This window comes from Neopelma chrysocephalum, unplaced genomic scaffold, assembly GCF_003984885.1.
Source record: "Neopelma chrysocephalum unplaced genomic scaffold, ASM398488v2 Primary Assembly neopelma1_59, whole genome shotgun sequence".
Classification (NCBI taxonomy): Eukaryota; Metazoa; Chordata; class Aves; order Passeriformes; family Pipridae; genus Neopelma; species Neopelma chrysocephalum.
In genome coordinates this window covers 24,685,813-24,707,027 of record NW_020897714.1, presented here as the reverse complement: position 1 = coordinate 24,707,027, position 21,215 = coordinate 24,685,813, and the positions used below count along the sequence as shown (strand labels likewise).

At 47.4% G+C, this 21,215-nt stretch overlaps 1 protein-coding gene across 3 annotated transcripts in view; it reads left to right on the top strand.

The window, feature by feature from the left end:
• Positions 1-20,169, top strand: part of DENND2A (DENN domain containing 2A) — a 56,390-nt gene extending 36,221 nt beyond the window's left edge. For all 3 annotated transcript variants that reach the window (XM_027680549.1, XM_027680547.1, XM_027680548.1), the window contains exons 9-20: positions 1,002-1,189; positions 1,904-2,013; positions 2,225-2,294; positions 2,919-2,996; positions 3,483-3,623; positions 5,627-5,775; positions 13,632-13,809; positions 14,640-14,681; positions 16,011-16,128; positions 17,313-17,552; positions 18,573-18,659; positions 19,448-20,169. In XM_027680549.1, coding sequence (XP_027536350.1) covers positions 1,002-1,189; positions 1,904-2,013; positions 2,225-2,294; positions 2,919-2,996; positions 3,483-3,623; positions 5,627-5,775; positions 13,632-13,809; positions 14,640-14,681; positions 16,011-16,128; positions 17,313-17,552; positions 18,573-18,659; positions 19,448-19,479 — 1,433 coding nt within the window. In that variant the 3' untranslated portion in view covers positions 19,480-20,169. The remainder of the gene's footprint in view (positions 1-1,001; positions 1,190-1,903; positions 2,014-2,224; positions 2,295-2,918; positions 2,997-3,482; positions 3,624-5,626; positions 5,776-13,631; positions 13,810-14,639; positions 14,682-16,010; positions 16,129-17,312; positions 17,553-18,572; positions 18,660-19,447) is intronic.
• Positions 20,170-21,215: the final 1,046 nt, after the last annotated feature.

Here is a 21,215-nt window from a genome sequence, read left to right as displayed (position 1 = left end):
CTATATACTTTATTTATATACTATCTCTCAGGAAGCCCTGTCTCCCAAGCAGACATCTTATATCTTTGGAGTTCCTGCAGTATCCCTGTGGTTGTTCTTGCTGTCAAAATGTTGCATTGCCACCCGCCTTCACAAAAAGCATAGTTGTGAGAATGTGCTGTAGTCTGTGCTTGTAGTTAATTCTTTCTTTCTTTTGTAGTATGGGTAAGGGAGACATCATGGAGATTTAATTTGGGATGCAACTGTAAAACAAAGCCAGGGGATGGTCTCAGGGAATCTCTTCTGGTCTCTTCTCAGCAGGCAGCTTTTCATTACTTTCCGTGCTGGAATGTTTATTGTCCCATGGCTCATGTGTGTGTTGCAGTTACAGCTTGCTTAGCAGTTTTTCTTGTTTTCCCTTTGTCTTGGGTGAACTTGTAGAAGCATAGCCCTGAGAGATTAGTTTTAGGCACAGGAAGAACTGGCATGAGCCAGCATTTTTCATTTGCACCTCTCTTCATGTTCTTTTGTTGTCAACCTACAGCCCAGCCGGTGTATTAAAGCTGGGAGTCTCCAGCATTACTCAGACAGCAGAGCCCTAGCCTGACCCAAGTGCTGTTCTTGTAAGACTGTGGGGATTGCTACCCACAGCCTCCTCTTGAACAAAGGTGATCAATTACCTAACTGTGCTGGCTTTAAAAGCTGCCTAAATGAGTGCTAGGATGAATGGCCAGACATTATCTGTTACATCATGTCCCATATGGATCTCAGTTTGGGTTGTCTTCAGCTGTAAAAGCTATCCATGAAATCCTTCTGCTGCCAGAGCTCTTCAGGGTGATGGCACGAGATTATGGCCCATCTCTGATGATATTTATAGTGCATCTTCCAAATGGTTCCCACATCTTACTCAGCCACTGACAAAGCACATGCAGTGAGGTGATTTCAAGTTTATCCCTCAGTCTCAGTTGATGCTCTGTGCAAAGAGCCAGACAAAGTCAGTGTCTAATCTTTATTTTTTGTAGCTCACAGCCAGCGCCTGGTGCATGTGAAGTCTCGCCTGAAGCAAACCCCGCGGTACCAAACCTTGGAACGGGACTTGATTGAGTATCAAGAGAGGCAGCTGTTCGAGTACTTCGTCGTGGTGTCACTGCACAAGAAGCAGGCTGGGGCTGCCTATGTCCCTGAGGTTACCCAGCAGTTCCCACTGAAGGTGTGCTGCCTGTCGGGAAGGTCTGGCTGACGTGTCTTGGATTGCCTGGTGCACTTGCACAGCTGGAGAAGCTGCAGCTTCCCTGTTGACTGCATGTTATATCAGTAACCCCTCTGTTCTGTCAGTGTTCAGTGAGGCTGAAGATAGAGGAGCTGCAGTCACCACCATAGAATTGTCATGATATCCCTCACTGACGAAACAGCAGCTGATTTAGATCTTTTCCTGCCCTTGGCTATGACTTTTATGTAGCTATTCCCTGTCTCCCCCTTTTCTCTTTAAAGAAAACTGATGGTTGGGAGAAGACACGTGTTCTTAAAGGGAAGGCACAGCTTTTGTCAATAGGCTATCTCAATATAGGGAACGAGGAGTGGGAGAAACACAGAGCCAGTGTGACAGCGTATTTGTAAATGGGATGTAACCAGAGCTCCCCTCAGACTTCAGTTCTCTCTCCACTTGCTGGAAGTCGTGTCGCAGATTAGAGGCACAATATAGCAGGGACAGGTGCTGCAGATGCAGGGCTTGGTGGAATTGGGGGCACAGAGGTACCTTAAGATATCTAAAGATTAGGTCAGCCAGAATCACAGAAATTTTAATATCTTCCAGGCAGAAGCTTAGCCTCTGTCATCACCTCTTCATTTGTCACAGGAAAAATATTTGAAGTCATTCCATCCCCACATGACTAATTGGAAACATTCCTTCTCTCTGTTCTGCTAGCTTGAGCGCTCGTTCAAATTCATGCGTGAGGCAGAAGATCAGTTGAAAGCTATTCCCCAGTTTTGCTTCCCTGATGCAAAGGATTGGGCCCCCATCCATCAGTTTGCCAGGTAAGTACTGTACTTTACATCCTGATTCAGGAGAAACGGATTTATCTATCAACCTACTTAAATACAAGAGCTGTTACAGTAGAAAATTGGGCAGAGCCCTGAGAGGGGTGTATTGGAAATGCAGGAATATTTTGGGTTTATTAGGTTTGTATGTCAGAGACTGTTAATGTGGGTAATGGGTATCTTGTCATTCTGATTTCTTTTTCTGCAGTGAAACATTCTCATTTGTCCTGACGGGGGAAGATGGAAGCAGGCGATTTGGGTACTGTAGGAGGCTGCTGGTAATTATCACTGGGTTTTTATCTTTTCCTAGAGATGCAGCCTTCTGTGGGATTGATGTTACTGGCATCTATTTCGGAAAGTGGAAAGCTGCTGCTCTTCTCTTTCACTGTGGAAAGAAAGAGCAGCAGCAGAGCAGCTTTGCTCTCTTCTGTTCAGTGCCAAAGTGCCTCTCTGAGTAGCATCCTCCACTCCAGGCATAGCTCTCTTGCATTTTTCTTACACCAGCATTTAACATTATGACCATGGACTGTTGTTTCACCATTAAGCTGAAGACAGGCTTCGTATCCCTTAGGTTTGGATAGCTGTTGGACAGTTGTCTAACCCTGTGCTGGTCCCATAGGCTCAGAGTTGTTTCTGTAGAGCAATCTGCCCTGCCTTTGTCATTGAATTTAGGCAGGTTGGGATCATACTGTGGTTGTGCCCATTTCTCCTCACTGTTTCTAGTGTGCCAGGATTTGAGCCAGGTTGCCATCATCACCCTACTGTCACATGTCTGCCAGTTTCTGATTCAGCCAGTGAGATGCAGAACTAAGAGACTGGTCACTCTATCTTTGCAGTAGTTATTACTCTGGCATTTTCTTGGTGGCTTTTTATTGTGTGTGTGTTTGCATTTGTCTTGAAAGCCCAGTGGGAAAGGGAAGCGTCTCCCAGAAGTTTACTGCATTGTGAGTCGCCTTGGATGCTTCAACCTCTTCTCTAAGGTGAGTGGAGAGAGAGAGGGAATTTGTGCTTTATGTCAAGAGGACCTAAAAGTGAAGCTGACGCCAAAAGAGTGGGGAAGCTGATGGCTGAAGAAAAGGCCTGAAATGCTGTTAGCAAGGCAACCACATGCTAATTCCAGAACCTAGGAAAAATGCAGTTAATAGGAAGACTAGATTGTCAGCTCTTGCCTTCTTCTTTTAGCAGAACTACCAGAATGCAAGAGAGATTAAAAGGTGGAATCCTGACTGAGTGTGGTGGGGAGTTCGCAGTTTGTAAGCTTTCCAGTGACCTCACTGGAGCTGCATTCCTCTTGCTAAAGGAAATTAAGGGTCTTCAGTTGTACCTTTTACCTTCTTCCTTATGATTAAAGGCTCCACGGTGATGCTGGATTAGGGAGAGAACATAGGTGCTGGTACACTTCATTCCTGGTGTTACCTCCCTCCTCCCGATTTACATGTTTTTGTGTCTTCATACCTTTATTTCAGATCTTGGATGAGGTTGAGAAGAGACGGGGCATTTCCCCAGCCCTGGTGCAGCCTCTCATGAGGAGTGTCATGGAGGCACCATTCCCAGCTTTGGGCCGGACAATTACGGTCAAGAACTTCTTGCCAGGCTCAGGAACAGAGGTAAAGACCCTGTCCTAGAGAGAGGGAAACAGGCCAGCAAATAGTGCAGGACTGGTGACTGGAAGTTGGGACCGTGACAGGTTCATAGCATGCGCTCCAGCATCCTTGATACAGAACACGTGTTCATATGGAATAGGTTGTGGGGTTCTGGTCAAAAAATACCTGAAACCACACCAGACTAATGCTGCAGCCTTTCAGAATGGTGTTTTCAGAGCATGGAGGTTGCATCTCACACAATGTGGTGTGAGGACAGTGGGAGGGGTTTTGAGCATAGCATCAAAGGACTGTGGGAGGATGGGGGGAGACGAATGTAGTTTTGGACACACTTTGTGTTGGGCATGTATGCCTTAAATGTGAGAGCAAGTTGATAAAGATTGTGTTTGAGGGCTTTCAGCACAGCACTACATGAGGACATTCTCCTCAACCCAACTGAAAACAGTCCCAACTAAATGAAATTACTGCACAGCACATGCACAGCTGGTTAAAAATGTGCACTCGAGGAGCAGAGTCCCAGTGGTGTACTGTCAGGCTGTGAGAATGTTTTGGCTGGTTTGTGTCTAGGATCATTGATGTTTCATTAATAATCTGCTTGACAAAATAAACTCCACATTTACACAATATAGTATTGGGGTGGGTTGCAGGCACACTGGAGAATAAGGGATTAAAATTCAAAGTGACCCCTCCTAAATTCCAGAGACATGTTCAAGTGTTCAAGAAATGCCTGGATGTGGCACTTAGTGCCATGGTCTAGTTGACAAGGTGGTGATCAGTGAAAGATTGGACTCACTGATCTTAGAGGTTGTTTCTAACCTAAATGATTCCGTGATTCTGTAGATTGAAGATTTGGTATGAACTTCAATATGGTCAAGGGCAAAATGCTGGGAGGAAGAAAGGAGTAGACTAACATGACAGGATAGTAACTGAGTGAGCAGCAGTACTTCAGAGAAGGATCTGGTGGTATAATGGGCCATAAAGTGAGCAAAAATAACAATGTGGCATTATTTAGACAAACTCCTTCATTGTGAAAGCAATTTCAAGTGATGAATAATAAATGAAAGCAATAATAAATGAAAGCAATTTTTCTGCTTTCCAACATCGGTGAAAATTTATTCAGAGTACCATTTTCCAGAAAATGCAACCACTAGAAGAAAACCCCAGAAGAGTGGTTCTGCTTACTAAGTGGTCTAGAAAATACAAGCAAAGCTTGAGAAAATTGTTTGCTTAATATAGAAAACAAAGGACAAAGAAGGACATGTGATAACCTTTCAACAGAGAGGAAGGTTACCAATTGTTCTGAGTGACAACAACAAGTAATTGAACTAATTTGCTGCTGACATGTTTCAGCTGCAGGTTTGGTGTTGGTGAGGGTAGTTCAGAACTAGAGTAATTTTCTTGTGGGATTTATGAAATGCGTGGTGTTGGAGGCTTTCAAAAACAATTTAGATAAACATCTGTATAAGATAAGGAGTATGAAGTGCTAAGGTGCTGTGACAGGCATTATTTAAGTAGATACGAACAAAGAAAAATACCCACAGGCTGCTCTTTTCTGTAACTGAAATAAAAAATTTATAGTCAGTAGGTTAAGCATCCAGATTCTTGCAGTAAAAAAAAAAAAAAAAAAATTGTAACTGTAAAATCAGACTGTAGATTTGAAAGGCTCCATGATATTCTGCTGCTTGAATGCCAGAAAGGCTGAAAGCCGCTCCTAGCTGGACACAAACTAGTTTTCCTCCGTATGAAGAGCTCCTTGTCCTCAGTCCAGTAGGGAGAACTTGTGGTTGATCTCATGCTGTGCCTGTTGGAGTGGACTCTGGGTCGTCTTCATCTGGAAGAAGGATTTACGGGAGGTCTTTGGACAGACAGTGTTTGAGAACTTAACGCTATGTGGTGTTTGCCAGCACAGACAGTGAGGCCTGTTAGCTGTGAAAATACCTATTGGCTCCTTGCTTGCCAAGTCTGGGTGGGCAGCAAAAGCTCACCTGTGGTCTTTTTCTCCCCAACAGGTCATTGAGCTTCGGCGGCCTCTTGACTCCAGGCTTGAGCACGTTGATTTCGAGTCCTTGTTCACATCCCTCAGCGTGCGGCATCTGAGCAGAGTCTTTGCCTCCCTGCTGCTGGAACGGAGGGTGATCTTTATCGCAGACAAGCTCAGGTACCCTCTTGCATTTCCTTAAAGAAAATGCTGCCAAGGAAGGGAGGCTGGGAAGACTGCAGTCAGTAACTGATCTCTCTGATTTGTTCTTTTTCCTCTCTGCTCTTTTCCAACTTCGTCATGATGTGAGTAGGGCTGTTCTTCCTAGGAATAGGGAACTTGGGCCATGAACTGTAATTTCATTTTTGCAGTTTGCAAAATGTGTGCTTCTTCTCATTCCCAAGGAGAACCAAATTCCACTTCCTCCAGACAGTTTCAGAGCAGATCCCAGTGCTAAGGAAGCAAAATCCCTCCTTTTGCTCCATGATGCTGCAGTGTTCCCTGCTGAGCTGTTGCTGGGATTGCCAGGGATCAAGCCTTGGGCAGAGATCACTGTCCCTTCTGAGTTGCTCCCTGATGTCACAAAATCTTCTTAAATTTTCAGCTTTTATTTTAATATTGATTTCTAAAGATGTTTTTCTTATGGGGGATGAAAGCAAAGGATGCGATGAGGGGAAGCGAGGCAGAGGACTTCTGTTTTGAATCCGCTCAATTTGATTTTTTAAAAATTTATTTGTTTGGTCTCCTAAATTATGAAAATGGGTCCAGGTTTCTTTAAGATCTTGTGCAGCTGGTGGCTGGCAGCTCTCCAGCCCTTGAAGCACTTGAGGATTCAGGGAGGAAAGCTCGCCAAGGCTGGGGAAAGAAAAGCTGCCTGGATGAGTAATGACACTTAAGAGCACGCTCAGGTTTCAGGAGTGTACAATGCCCCTAAGCTGTCTGTTTTCACAACTTCCAGGCAGCAGCCTGCAGCTCTGGGACTGAGCACTGGGGCAAAGAATGGAGAGGCCCCTTCTACAGGAAAGTGAAGGGGAAAAATTCATTCTGCATGGATCCAGGGCTCTCTGTGGGCAGAGCTCAGGCAGTCACATTGCAGAAACAGGAAGGCTGGGGAGAGGGAAGCTGTAGCATCTAGAGAGCACTGGCTACTTGCAGGTTTTGGCAGCTGCCTTGGGTCAGAGAGGGGAAGATTTGCTTCTTTAGAATCACTGATACATTATATGCATAGAGGCTTAGTATTCTGGATGCTTAAGCCACATGTTTTGTGCAGAGCATTCAGGCTTGCATTGAAAATGAGTGAATTCATCCAAACACTGTATTTCTATGTAACATATATGATATACGTGAGAGTTTATGATCACAGGCTTTCAAATATTTTTCTCCTCTTCTAGGAAAAATTTTACATTCTGAGAAAATTTGTGAAGGACATAGATGACATTGTAATCTCAACATGAGGACTGGGTGGTATGAGTAAACAATAGGGAACTTCTGGGGTTTCTTTTAAGGTATCAGTTTAGAATGAACCTTTATTTACCAGATCTTTTCCTATCACATCTTTATATGATAGCACAACATCACGTATGTAACACACACGGGGTGTGTTACAGAATATCTCTAATTGAAAGCACTTTGATGGGTTTTGATGTTTTTTTTTCCCCACCCCTGTATCTTTGTCAGTATATCCAGGGTCCTTAACAATGAGTCCAGCTGCACAGGCCTGTAAAAGAGAGTGGGAGAGAGCTATAGAATCATAGTTTCTAGAATCTCTAATTATATCATACACAGCTTTTTTTTCTGTGAAAAAAAGGAATTGTTGTGTTTAAAAGATCAAGGGTCTGTTAGACCACAGGGCTCAGATTCAAATATTTACCATAGATTTGCCAGCTCTCTGACACTTTTAATATTTGATGTTTCTGAGAAGACCTTGCTCTGAGCAATTTCAGGACCATCTTCTTTTTTTCCTATAACAAAATATGAAGTTTCTCTGGTTCATTTTTGTGGAGCAAAAGCTTGGAAATTATCCCAAAGGACTGTAAAGGTGTGAAAAGCAGAAAACAAAGAAAATGAGCCTCAAAATTAAATAAACTATTGTGTTTTAATCCAGTTCAGTGACTTGAGTGGACTGGATTAGTGAGCCTTGGCTAAGATCAACAGTCTCTTCTGCTCGTTGGTGGACAGTTCATGTTTTGAAAGCTGATGATATTGTAAATACAGGATCTTCTGTCAAAATGATACTTTTCCTGGAACAGGAACACATTGAACTCAATGAATATTAGGTAGTATTTACTTTAGGAGTGAAAATGCCAGTTTCAGAGGAAAAAAAAGAAACACTTTTTTGGAAATAGCTTAAGAGAAGGAAAAAAACGATAAAAGCAGCTGTTGGAAACTGCTCAGAGGTTAGGAATGCTAGAAATAATCCAGCTGAGTTGGATTAACGGGAAGAGTGCAGGTGACATGGTGAAAGATGTGCAATAAATTACATTTATCATTCATCTTTGCAGTTCTTCATGTAGGCACTATCAATAACTATCTGTCTGTGTTTGTAAAGGTGTGTCTGGGTATGAGTGACAGAGAAATGATGTATGAAAATTATTTACATCTTTTAATTGCTATAAAATCAGTCTGTGGGAAAAGAAAGCTGAAAGGTCACTTGCCAAATACTGCGTGAACTGTGAAATGTTTTCAAGCTGGGCCAAAAAATGCATCTAACAAGTGTACAGCAAGTGAAATACGTTGTCTTTTCCATCTTTAGAATGAGCACAGAGTGTTTAAAGACCTGTCAATCCACAGCTTGGCAGCGGAAAAGGAAAGAATTTGGTTTATTAGTTTTTGAGTGTGGGGGTGTCTCTCCTCTGTTGTTACGGAAACTGGAGTATACATAGCCTTGCAACCCAGGAGAATGACTTTGTGAAAACTGTGTTGGTCTGTGTAGTCTTCCCTAGTTTTTGTTAACTCCTGCACTGTAAACTTTAGTCCTGGGGCAGTTGAGGCCCTGGCACGGGTTGGATGCTGCAACACGAGAGCTGCTTTTGTTTCCAAGGGATGCTGCCTGGCATGCAGTTCCAGGCACTGTAGGCCAACCTTTTAGAAGGCATCTTCCAACCAAAAGTGTCCTGATGTCACAAGGTACCCAGAGCTGGGCAGTTTTTACTGGCCTGAGCAGGAGATCTGTGAGATTCACAAGGCTTTTTAAAACAGAAAAACTTGCACGGCCTTAAAATCAATGACTCCTTTTTCCAGATCTCAAAAGCCTGTTGTGGATCTGACCAACTCTGTCTCTGCCAGAAACCACAGCTGTGTCAACAACACAAAGTGGTCATTGTTATCAAAGGCAGATCTGAAAGAATTAGAGTAGACACTTTAAATGTGGTCATCCCCAGCAAAAGGTAATTAATCATCAAGAAGAACCCTTTTCCATGTGCTGCAAAAACAAATCTGGGACTGCGAATCTCAGCCTTGCAGATTTCTCCTTTATGTACTGTGATTAGGGAGAAGAAGGAACCCAAGGATTAAGTTTTGATGTTGGATAATAGCATTGTTTCTTCAGATCATCTTAACACTCGCTTCTTCACCTGCACGAACCTGCCACGTTGGTGGGAGCCAGTGAGGGTCCCCACAGCTGGTGGAACTTGGCACGCTCCTGGTGAGATTTGCAGCAATGCTGCACGAAGTCATGGGACAATGCTTGGAAGCTCCTCTGCCTGTTAAATGTTGTAAACCAGATCTGTAATCCATCATAAGTAAATCCAGATGTGACACAGTGTCAGAAATCCGAAGGTGTTTGTAAAATGAGTACTACTGTAGCAGAGCTTATTAAAAAAAAATAAAGAGAAAACATGTATTCACACCATCTTAAATTGCCAAATGCCAGCATATTTTGAGCAGTTTGGTTAGTGCAGGGACCACAGGGCTTCCTGGCATTAAACTACAAAAGGCTGTTTGATTCAGTGGTGTTTTTCAGAAATCATGAAGTATCCTAAACCCAAAGAGGGATTCAGCTTTGGAGACTTTTTACTGTAGGTGCTTGCCTTTGGAGTGGAAAACTGGAAACCTTGTAGTCAGTCTGAAGTTTGGGAGGAAAGCAACCAAACTGAACAGACATTGTCCTTCCTTAGAAGCTGTTGCAACTTGTCAAGGTGTCTTTTAGAGCAAGTCAAGCAAGTCTTGGAGCAACTTTTCCCAGAAGAGAAAGAGGAACTTCTATGTAGTTGCAGCTGTTGTGTTCAGATTCTCTATTGGCCACCTGTGTTTAAGGTGGCTATCAAGAAACAGCAGCTTCATAGGATGCTCTGTGGTAGGTTTGTGATGGGATGCTGTGTGGTGGGAAGGCCTGTTGTTAGAGCAAACAAATGTCACAGACTGCTGTGCTGTCATTGTTCTGACCAAAGGAGTGCTCAGCCAGAGAGATCTGTGTGTCAGTCGAAATCAGCCCTTTAGGGAGGGATCTGAGGGTTCTTTGCATACTTCAGTTCTTTTTAGCCTCTGTACTAATGACATCTCTGTCTCAACTGCAAACAACATCAGACATGCAGCTCAACCATGTTCCCTGCAGAAGGCTGAATGAACCCATGAAAGTGTGCTCAGGATCTCGAAAGTGTACTTCAAAGACCTGTGGTATTTTTAAGATCATTGTTGAAACCAAAAGCCTTAAAAAGTGATGTCTGTGTCCCGTTTGAACATCTGGCCCTGAACTCGTGTGGCCTGAGGGTGGTGCATGGCACTCCCCAGAGCACACTGCAATCCCATTGCTGCTGGCTGAAGAGCAGTCACACAGTCACACAGCTGGCATTAAAGGAATTTATCACACTGGTTCTTTTGCAAGGCTCAGCAGCCATGGTGTGAATCAGCAGTCCCTTAGTGCTTGTTGTAGTGCCATGTGCAAGAGAAAGAGAGAGCTTAGGCTTGAGTCATTCCAGAAGACCAAGGTTCTGCTGGGCTCCTGGCAACCTGCAGCTCCCTGAGACTATCTGCAGAGCAAGTCTGACTAAATCATATGTGGAAGAGATACCTCAGTGTTACCTCCTCTGTGTCCATCTCTGAACTGCCTTCAAAGGAGCCTCACAGACCTCAACCCTATCAATATTGTTCTCTGCAAATGTCTTCCACAGTGAGAAATGTTTCAGAGCAGAGATCACTAGGTTTCATCCTGGAGGCGATGAGTCATTCAGAGATGGAAGGGTGGAAGGGGAAGTTATCTTTACTTCCCACTGCCTGATGTGTACAATTTCAGGCTTACACAGCTCTGCCTTTGACTTCCACTAACTGGACCTCAGCCATCTTTCCTCCCACTCAATCTCTCACGTACCATGTGTACTCACTGGGACTTGAGAGCTGGGCTGAGGGAAGAACAAGCCACCATAAATATAGCAGGAGACAGCATGCCATAATACATCACCATGCCATAAATAACCATGTACTTCAGCTGCTCACTGTTCCTCTGTGGAGCTACCTGGAATCAGAGATGTTTTCCACTGGTTTTCAAATGCTGTCTATAAAGTCAGTTCCCACTTTTAGTCAGGAAAATTAGGAAAAAGGAAAGGAAATTTAGAATAAAAAGGATACACCTTCAAAATTGAGGATTTGTGACAATGATAAAACTTCTTACACTTCCACATTCAACCCCTCCTCAAAGAAGAGGAATGGTGAGTGGTGGTAATGCCACACTGCTGTGCATAAGTGGTGAAAGGTGCAGTTCTTTCAGCTTTCAGTATGCTGCTGATGTTACTGGAGCTATTATCAGTCAGCAATTGAGGAGTGGAAAATACATTCTGCAGTAATAGAGGGGAAGAGAAACCCCTGATTTTATATGTGCTAACATGACCTGAAATGTGTGAGTATATGAATAGTGCATCCTTGAAGGAGATGGTTTTTAAGGGATCTCATTAACTTGGAGTGCACCTCTAAGATAGCACATTCACTTTTGTTGTGGTTTCTTTCAAGATCAGCTTTTATGAAAGATACAACAAAAATCAGCCACTCTGATATTATTCCCACATTTTTTCTTGGTGAGTTTTTTGTGTTTGTTTTTTGTAAATGTTTCTGTTTCTTACTAGCTCTGCGTTTTCTTATTATTTTCATTTTGCTTCTCTCAGATTCGTTATCTACCTTGCATGTGGGCTTGCTTATGAGGGCTTGCTGATGAGGGCAGGCACAGCTTGAGAGCAGTGACACAGAGGCAGCCTGCAGGAATGAATGCAGAGAAGGGAGGGGAATACTCTCAAACCTTCCTAAACAAGGATGGGGAACTGAGAGGGTTTTTTTCCCATGTAAAGGCTTAAAGCTACCTATCTATGACACAGCCTTTGAAAGGCCTTCCTCTGTTTTTATAGAGAATCCCCTTAACAAAAGACAAGCCTTTGGGAGTGCAGGGAGAGGAACCTGTCTCTGTTTTGGGAAGAGACTTTCTCAGTGCACACATCCCAGCTGTCTTTCCCAGGTGCCAGTTCCCTACCTGTTGCAGTCCTAGATAAAATTCTCACTTTAAGCAGATTCCAGCCTCCCCCTTGGGATGTCCCTATCTCCAAAAAGTGTCGTGTTTATTTATGTTTGCTGCCTGATTACTTCATACTGTCACACTGACGTCCTGGCAACTACAGTTGTGTTCTGCTAAACTGAGCTTACCTGATGAAAGCCAGCCGGGTGTCCCCCAGCCACACCACTCTGCTCAGTGTGCCTTAGCAATACAGCACAGGGATGCACATTCACCAAATTGGCTGGAGTGAGGTGGGGAGGGAAAACAGGCTTCATTTGTCAGAGCAAGCTCATGTCCACACCCATCAAACCCTTTCCTTCTCAAGTCAGCAATAAGCTGCCAGATCCAGGTTGCTGGATGTAAATTCTCCCATGGAGTCTAACAGGAGCCAGCTGGGCGTCCTTCCCCATCAACTGGCTGCACCAGTCTCCCTCCCCTCCTCCAGCCTGTTCAGACCTGGATGTGAATAAAACGAAGTGACATTGCATGCAGGATTTATAGCAGCAAGCCTTCCCCCTCTTTTGATGCATAAAAATGCTTATAGACCCAGAAGAGATGAGTAACTGGTGCCCTGTGGTGAGCTCTGCTGTGTCTGACTGGAGACCCTGCCCGTCTCCTGCCAGAGAGCTGATGGGGTTTCCAGACAGTCCCTCTTGTCAGCAAAGGCACTTACAGTCAGGCCGCTGGTGGCGTTTGAAGGGGCAGGAAGGAAGGCTGCAGTCCCATGAGCCGTGGGCTGGCTGTGTGCTCCCCTCATGGGATTTCCCTCTCTCAAGGTTCTGGGTAGCCTTGGCAGGTTCCACAGGCTGCAGGGTGCCTGGATAACCTTGGCTGGAGACCACTGCCTTCCTCCTTCCCACATGCTCTGGCATATGATTGGGACCAATAGAAAAGCATACTTTGGCTTGCCATTACTCCTGCTAAGGGTTGCCCAAAGGCAAGGCATAAGTGCTGCACAGGTAGCCAGTCAAGGAGCAGGAGTGGGCCACGGCTGGAATGACCTGCAGGAACACATGAGGACCTTGGTGCTCAGGTGCTTTGTCAGGGGCTCCCAGCAGGTTGTCCAGCTGCACTGATCTGACCAAGAGTACAGCCAGCACCTAAGTGGGCCAGCACAGCCCAGCAGACAGTTGCTGTGGTGGTGGAGCTACCTTCTGCCCCCCACACCTGTGTGCCATCTGTGCTGGGCAGTGTAGCTCCTGTGCATTCAGAGCTGTGGCTTTCCCATGGGAACAGCCACAGAGGTATGCTGTGGGAGAATAAACTCATTTTTCTAAGGAAAGGCAGTGGCATAAAAGATGCCTCTCTGATATTTCCCATCAGGGCACTGGAGTAGCAGATCTGTCATTCAGTGGGACCCATCTCTTGTCACATGTGCATGGGCTGAGATCATCTTTTGGAAGTCATTGCTTTTGAAGCTGAAAAATGGGGTCGGAAATCTGGGAAAGCCCTTAGTAATTAGAGAGATCAATCAGGGAACAGTTGAAGGAGCCCTGATTTCTAGGAAGCACCACTCATTCCCTGACTGACCAGCCAATGTCCTTGATTGTGTTTTACCTTCCAGCACACTCTCCAAGTGTTGCCACGCCACGGTGGCCCTACTGTACCCCTTCACCTGGCAGCACACCTACATACCTGTGCTGCCGCCTTCCATGATTGACATCGTGTGCTCGCCCACCCCCTTCCTCATCGGCCTGCTCTCCAGCTCCTTGCCCCGCCTGAAGGAGCTGCCAGTGGAGGAGGTGAGCCATGCATCCACACTGTGGCCTTACTCTAGGTTGCTTCCAGTGGGCTGAGTTGTTTTCTGCCCCAGAAAGGCTGGGAGAGCCTGCCTTGGCAGCTGGCAGCGGGAGGGAGCCGAGCTCTCGTTCTCTGGCTGCTGTGAGCACGGGGGGAGGGAGGAAGTGGACGGTCCCCTGGGGAAGCAAAGGTCTGTGCTCTGCCTTGTCCACAGCTTGGGAAGGCGGGGGGCTGGGATCTCCCACCGTGGGGCTGCTGTGGTTAGGAGATGGCTTTATTAAAACTTCTATTAGTTTCTGCATAGTGCTGTCCATGGGCTATGTGCAAAGTCTGCCAGGCTTGAACTGTGATTGCTTTAGACTGACCAGGATAGCTGCCCTTCTGGTTAACACAGGTACCTAATGCAAGCAATAAATAATTAAGAATTGGATTTGTGGTGCACAAGAGTGAATGCAGCAAGGCTGAACATAGTCAGCGAGGCACTACCCTCCCTGCACAACCAGGAGACAGCAGTGCAGCACACGAGGAGAAAAGATAAAGTTCTGGAAAGATAAAGAAGTATCTGATGTGGTGATAAAGAGTAGTGGGCCAGGCTTTGGATCACAGCCTCCTGCTGTCCAAGCTGCTCTGCAGTTTGCAGCAATGTCATCAGAAAGCCACAGCAAGGGCTCCACTCCTGGCTCACCCCGGGTGCCTCCTCCAGCTGTGGTGGTGGGTAGGAGGAGCAGGGGCAGGGTTAAAGCATTTCCTCTAGAGCAGTTACAGATTAAGATAAACTCTTGATGATAGAAATAATTACTTCCCCCTTTTATTCTTCCTCTTTTGTTCTTAGGTCCTTGTTGTTGACCTGGTAAATAACCGGTTTCTGAGACAGGTGAGCAGAGCTATTTCGTATCCTTCACCTTCTCTCCCCTTTTTCCATCATACCTTACCTCCATCTGTGTTTGCTGACCTGCCCTTCTGGATGGATTGCTTTCTCCCCACTCAGGGAGAAAAAATCCCACTGAGGCAGGATATGTGGTTGGCAGTGTTAAAGGGCTTGCTGTGTATATATGTAATATCAGCATCCCAAACCACAGCTGTTGAGGACTGAATCATTGTGAATTTTCTCTGTCCCTAGGGGTTTTTTTCAAAGAGGAGAAATAGTGCCACTTGAGCACTGTAGTTCTTTAAGTGTCTCCTGTAATGTGGAGGGCACAGCTGGAAAGCCTTGGCTCAGCACTGTCTGCTGGGGAGCAACATGGGCTCTTCCAGCCTGTGTCTGTCAGTCCATCTCCTATCACATACTCTGCCCTGCATGGGAAGGGATGATTTTTTGAAATCCTTTCTGCCCAAGGAACTTGTGGTTCCTCACTCTGGTCCTTGCACTGGATGGATCATAAGCTGGTACATGGGAGCCTGTATGTTGCTCTGGCGGCGAGATTGCTGATTTTTACTTCCCTTTGTTGTGGAGAGGAGGAGCGGGAAGGGGAGGTGGAAGGGGAAGAGTACAAATGAGCAAATACACTCCTGGCCAGGAAGCTATTTTTTCCCAGAGCTTCTTGGCAGATCACTGAGCAGTGCTGGCAGAATCAGTGTCTGCTGTGCCTCAGCTCCCATGGGTAGGATGGGATGAGTGCTCCTCCTGCTGCAGAGAGCAGCATGTGGGTGAAGGCCGCTCTTGTCACAGTTCTTGCTTGCCAGCTGCCTCAGCTGCAGGGGTGTGCTTTACCTTGCACCTCTCTTTTGGAGGTTTAAGCTAAGTCATGCTATCTCAGCCAGGGCTGGTAGGAGTTCGTGCACAGTCACTGGCAGTTCCTTGGCTTTCTGGGAACTCGTTATGCTTCCATAAGATGATTGGTGCCTGAGCAGAGCTGAGCAGGGGGCTCTGCTCACCTGGCCACACACCAGCATTGTTCAGATATGTCCTCTTTGTGGTGGGATGAGTGCTCGCGGGCAGATGGTGCGGCGATGGGTGTTTTGGGTCAGACACCTGAAATTCCTCCAGAATAGGGGAATATTTAGGAAAAGATACCCTCTTTCTCCTTCCTCTTGTGTTTCTTGATAGTACTGTGCTGGAAGGTGCTGGGAACATGCCAAGCATATTACTCCTCCTCCCTCCCCTCATGGATCATTTTTAGTGCTCCCCCTGCTGTGCTGGGGGCAGGGTAGGAGCTGTTTATGTCCCAGCCCCAGTCCCTGAGGAGGTGGCTCTGTCTTACAGATGGAAGATGAGGACTCCATCCTGCCCCGCAAGCTGCAGGCTGCCCTAGAACACATTTTGGAGCAGAGGAATGAGCTGGCGAGCGACAAGGAGGAGGGCCCTGTCAATGGCAAGCAGGGTAAAGCACAGTGCCTTACAGCTTAAAACCACGTCTTTTCCTGCCCCTTTTTCTTCTGTCGCTTCTTAGAGGATAACTAGGCGTGCGTTAAATTTAACACCACAAGTATTAGAGGTAGGTCAGGATTTTGGTTAAGCTATGTTAAATATTTCATTGCACAGGGGGCAGTTCTCTGTGTTAGGAGCAACAGTACTTATCCCTTCCCACCTTTCCCTTCTGTCTGTCCTTCCCTTACAGTTCCAGAGAACACCTGTACTCCTTTCAGGGAGGGTTCCATAGGCTTCTCTCTGCTGCTGGCCATGTGAGTGGTGCAGGCTCCTCCAGGGGACAGTCCACTCGCAGAGCTGCAGACTCTGAGATGGCCATGTGGTTCACAGGCGACTGGGCTGAGGCAGCTCTCTTGGGGGCAGTTATGGGCACCTCCTGGTTGCAGAGGAGCCTGAAGAACGTGCTGGATTTGGCTGGGATAGAGTTAGTTTTCTCTGTAGTAGCTAGTACAGAGTTGTGTTTTGGATTTGTGTTGGAAACAGGGTTGATAACTCAGGGATGTTTTAGCTATTGCTGAGCAGAGCTTGCACTGAGTCAAAGCCTTTTCTGGCAGTGAGTGGGCTGGGGGTGCACAAGAAGTTGGGAGGGGATACAGCCAGGACAATGGACTCCAAAGGGACATTCCATCTGGAGTGATGCTCATGGAGTCATGCTTATCATATAAAGCTGGGGGAAGAAGGAGGAAGTGGGGGGACATTCAGAGATAGGGCGTTTTGTCTTCCCAAGGCACCGTTACGTGTGCCGGAGCCCTGCTTTCCTGGGGATGCCTGAACACCTGCCTGCCCATGGGAACTGGTGAATAAATTAATTATTTTGCTTTGCTTGCATACACAGTTTTAGCTTTATCCATTAAATTGTCTTTATCTTGGCCCATGAGTTTTCTCACTTTTACTCTTCTGATTCTCTCCCCCATCCCACCAAAGAGGAGTGAGCACCCAGACAAAGCTTGGTGACTTTCAAAGTAGTAACAATTTGGTTTGCTTCTGTGGCAAGCACTTTCTAGAATGCTGTCTTTCATGAGCAGCTTTTCCTGCTCAGGCTGAGTCCTAAAAAAGCCAGGGAATTTTTACCCAGGGATTTCTCTAGCAAATCCTTACAGCACTGTCCTCACCACTGCCTCTTTGTTTTCTCCTTAGAGACCAGCCCTTTGAATGAGGTGGTGTCTGAGGCCTTTGTCCGTTTCTTTGTGGAGATTGTGGGCCACTATTCCCTCTTCCTGACCCCTACGGAGCGAGAGGAGCGGACCCTGCAGCGTGAGGCTTTCCGCAAGTCTGTGTCTTCCAAGAGCCTCCGACGCTTCCTGGAGGTCTTCATGGAGACACAGATGTTTGGGGGCTTCATTCAGGAGCGGGAGCTGCGGAAGCAGGGGGTCAGAGGTGAGCAGCTTGGACTGGCCTCTGCTGCTGTGGAAACTGCTGTGCTCCTCTGAGAGCCGGCAGATGCTCCACCAGCCACCAGCTCCATCCCCAGCACCATGGCTGGAGGCTGGAGTATCTCCAGGAACACCAGGAGGGAGGTGGTAGGGAAGCACCAACACAGGCTGATGGTTTGTTCTGACACCCGTACGTGACCTTCACAAGTCGCTTGGAGATTCCTTGTCTCCATTTCCTTATCTTCCCAAAGCAGGGAGCATTGCCTCACAGGAGTGTGGTGAGACACATGCACAGTGCATGGGAACGAGCTACTGGAGAACGGGGCACTTGTCGAGATTGGGGTTATAGTCACCCTTATCACTGCAGTATCATCCACGTGTGTGCCTCTTCTGTTCCACATTGAATTCCCATCAGGACTGTCACGCAAGGGGTATACTGCTGGAATGATGTTTATTCTTGCAGTCCCTCATGTCCCCTTCCTGTGTCTAGAGGAAGAAGGGGCCAGTTATGGCTCTTTTGGCTAGTAGAAGATACAGATTCTCATGTCCTTCCCAGAGCTGCTTCTGTTGTTTCACTGCTGTTGTCCTACAGTCCTAAGGACCCTACTGGCAGGTGAAGTTTCTTATCCCTGCTGCTGCTCAGTGCTGGCTTACAGCTTCCTCCCAAGCTCTAATAAGCAGGGGACACTTGACTAGGTGGCTGAGTAAAAGAGGTTTTGCAGTGTGGTAAATGCTGCATGACAATTCCCCAGATGATCTCACTCTCTGGACTTAGCTGTGTTCGTAGCAGAATGAACAGAGTTTTTGTCTCTCCCTGAGCAAGGAACAGAAGCTCAGTCAGCCTTGCAGTGGGGAGGGAGGGGGCAGACCAAAGTTTCTGTGCCAGATCTGGGCTCAGCTGGTGGAGGAGGTGGGGTGAGTTGTTCCCTGTTGTTTGTGTGGGTAAACACGCTTTCAGATGGGCATTCTTGCTTGGATTTATAGGGACGCAAAATAGAAGTTGTTGACTTCTTTCTTTCTGCAGGTCTGTTTGAGGTACGGGCTCAGGAGTACCTGGAAACACTTCCCAGTGGGGAGCAGAGTGGAGTCAATAGGTTCCTGAAAGGCCTAGGTAAGGAACCAGCAAAACCCTTGGCTTCTCAGGAGCGTTGGGCTTCTTGCTGCCTTCAGGGTGGGCGGTAGAGAAGGTGCCCAAGGGTGACAGGGCTGTCCTAGTGACTGTGTGTGACATCCTGCAGAGCAGTGCTCTGAGCCATGAGCGATCAGTGTCTTCTAAAGGAAACAGCTGGGTCTGCGGTGGCAATGGAGCAACTAGTGACTTGGGGGTGGCGGATGCACATCCTGGTGGGGGAAGTGACACAGTCTTCATTGCCTTTGGGTTCGCCCTTAGGGATCAGCAGTGGGAATCGCCCAGGAGTATTCTAAGATTGAATCTATTTTCCACTGTAAGAGTAGCTAGACAAGAGGTCCAGACGCCAGAGTTCAGAAGTCCTTGATAGTTCATTGGACACCGTGGCTAAGAGAGTTTGATCATGTGTTCAGGTAGCATCCCTGGCCATTCTTGGCCACTTAGGAGCAGCAGTGCCTGAGGGGCTGGAGTGCCCTGCCTCCATACAGGCTCTGGCCAGGTGAGCTTAGTCATGTGTTCACCTTCCAGGACTGCTGGGCAAAGGGGCTCTGGAGGGTGTGCCTGGGGGTTTTCAGGGTCCAAGTCTGCTCCCAGGGGATGGGCAGAGCTCTGCAGGCACCTGCTTCCAGCTTTGCATAGCAGCTGGCTGTGGACAAGGACCCAGGGCTGGCAGCAGGGCCAGTTCTCTGCACAGAGTGGAGGTGGGGAGGAATGACACTTGTTTTGCCTGTCACTGTGGGGAGCCCATTTTCCTTTCTCTGTCTCTTCAGGCAGCAAAATGAAATTCCTCCACAAAAAGTAGGACTGAAGTACATCCTCGTTCCACAGAAGAGAACAACTTTACCATCTAACAGCAATAAATCAGACTTATCAAACATTCCCATTCAGCCTGCTCCCAGGAGCCAACAGCCTTGGGCAAGCTGACTACGGCCGGGCCACACTCGCACGGACATGTGGTGCTGCAGGAAGGTTGGATGGCTGTGGGGCTGCCGGGACAGGCTTCTGGATATCTACAGTACCATGCACTGGACCAAGCACTCTCTCTGAACTCTGCACTAGCACATTGCAGGCATCCCAGCAGATTGGATCTCTTAGCTAGTCAATTCTTTGTTTTTTGTTGTATTTTTCTATTTATATTGAGGTTAGAACAATTATTAACCAATGACTCTTGCCCTGCCTCCTCTGTGCCTGGTGCTGCAGGAGGCCGAAGCGGGACTTTCACGGGACTGAGCAGGCAAAGCTCAGGCATGGAGGGGAAGAACAGAGATGTATGGAAGTAGGTCCCTGCAAAGCAAGGACACCGAGGGCTGCAGGGGTGATGTGGACTGACCAGGAGGAGCTTCCAAGCAAGGGAGAAGGGTGAGGGGGAACCACTAAACCTACTGAGGACTTGATGGGACAGCCAACTCCCTCGGTAGCTGTACCAGGGGGTCTTGGCCCAAGGAGAGGTCTTTCCTTATGCAGTGTAATTAAAAGTGAGTGGTGTAAAAGGTGTGCGGATCCATCGTGTTTGGGGGGAAAGGCGTAAGCTGTGTCTTCCCACCAGCCCACTTGGAACTGACCATGAGCCAGAGAGGACATTTAGCAGCTGAACTCTCAACTTGGCCAAGCCCTGAGCTTCTCTGTGAGTCTCAGAGGCTGGGTGGCCTCGTTCCCTCTCCTGGCCGCTTGCAGGAAGAGTCCGAGGTGGAGCTCACCTGCAGGATCTTGCCTTGGAGACCCGCTTCCCAAAGGTCAGATGGACTCTCTTCTCCCATTTTGGGTGTTGCTGCTGGGAAGCACAGTAGGAAACACGGAAGGGCAGAGTGCCTGCTGCTGCCTTCTGTGCTCCTGGTTTGGGAGGAGGTAGGGTCTCCTACTTGCCTCTCCTCTCTTGTTTTTGGTGGGGAGGAGAGGTGGGAGGCTCATGGAAGTTGAGGTGGTGTGAGGTCTTTTTTCCAGCTGGTGTGAAATCTGTTACACTTCCAATGCTTATGAGAGCAGAGTCGAGTATCTGGAGCATCCTTGAGTCTCCTCTGCTCTTTGGAGGACAGTCTCTTTCCCAGCTGCCTGGGGGTTGCAGGGTGAAAGCCGCATGCAGATACCTTTGCTGTGAGCAGCTGCGCTACGCTGGGCTGCCCAGGACTCCAAGAGGTTTTGAAAGTGGTCCACGTGCCCCTGTGGTCAGTGGGCTTTTCCAGGTGAGAGGACCTTGTTGACCAGCAGCAGGGTTCAGAGGAGCTCACCCCTGCTCTGTACCATACCAGAGCGGTGGGTCCAGTGCTGCTCTGTGAATTTTTTGAAGCCTACATTTACAGAGTTTCCTACAGCAGCCTCCTCTTCCTATGTGGTGTTCAAGGACAGAAGAAGTGGGTAGTAATGGGTGGCAGGTGTGGGTGGCTGGGTGGGTGGAGGGGTGAGATCTGGGAGAGACGGTGCTTCACTGGCTCACAGCACAGTGAGGCTTGTTCTGTCTGTGACATGTGCCACTCTCTGGGGCTGGGCAAATGGCTCTGGGTGGCCCTGCTTCAGCAGGGGGATGGCCCAAGTGACCCCCAG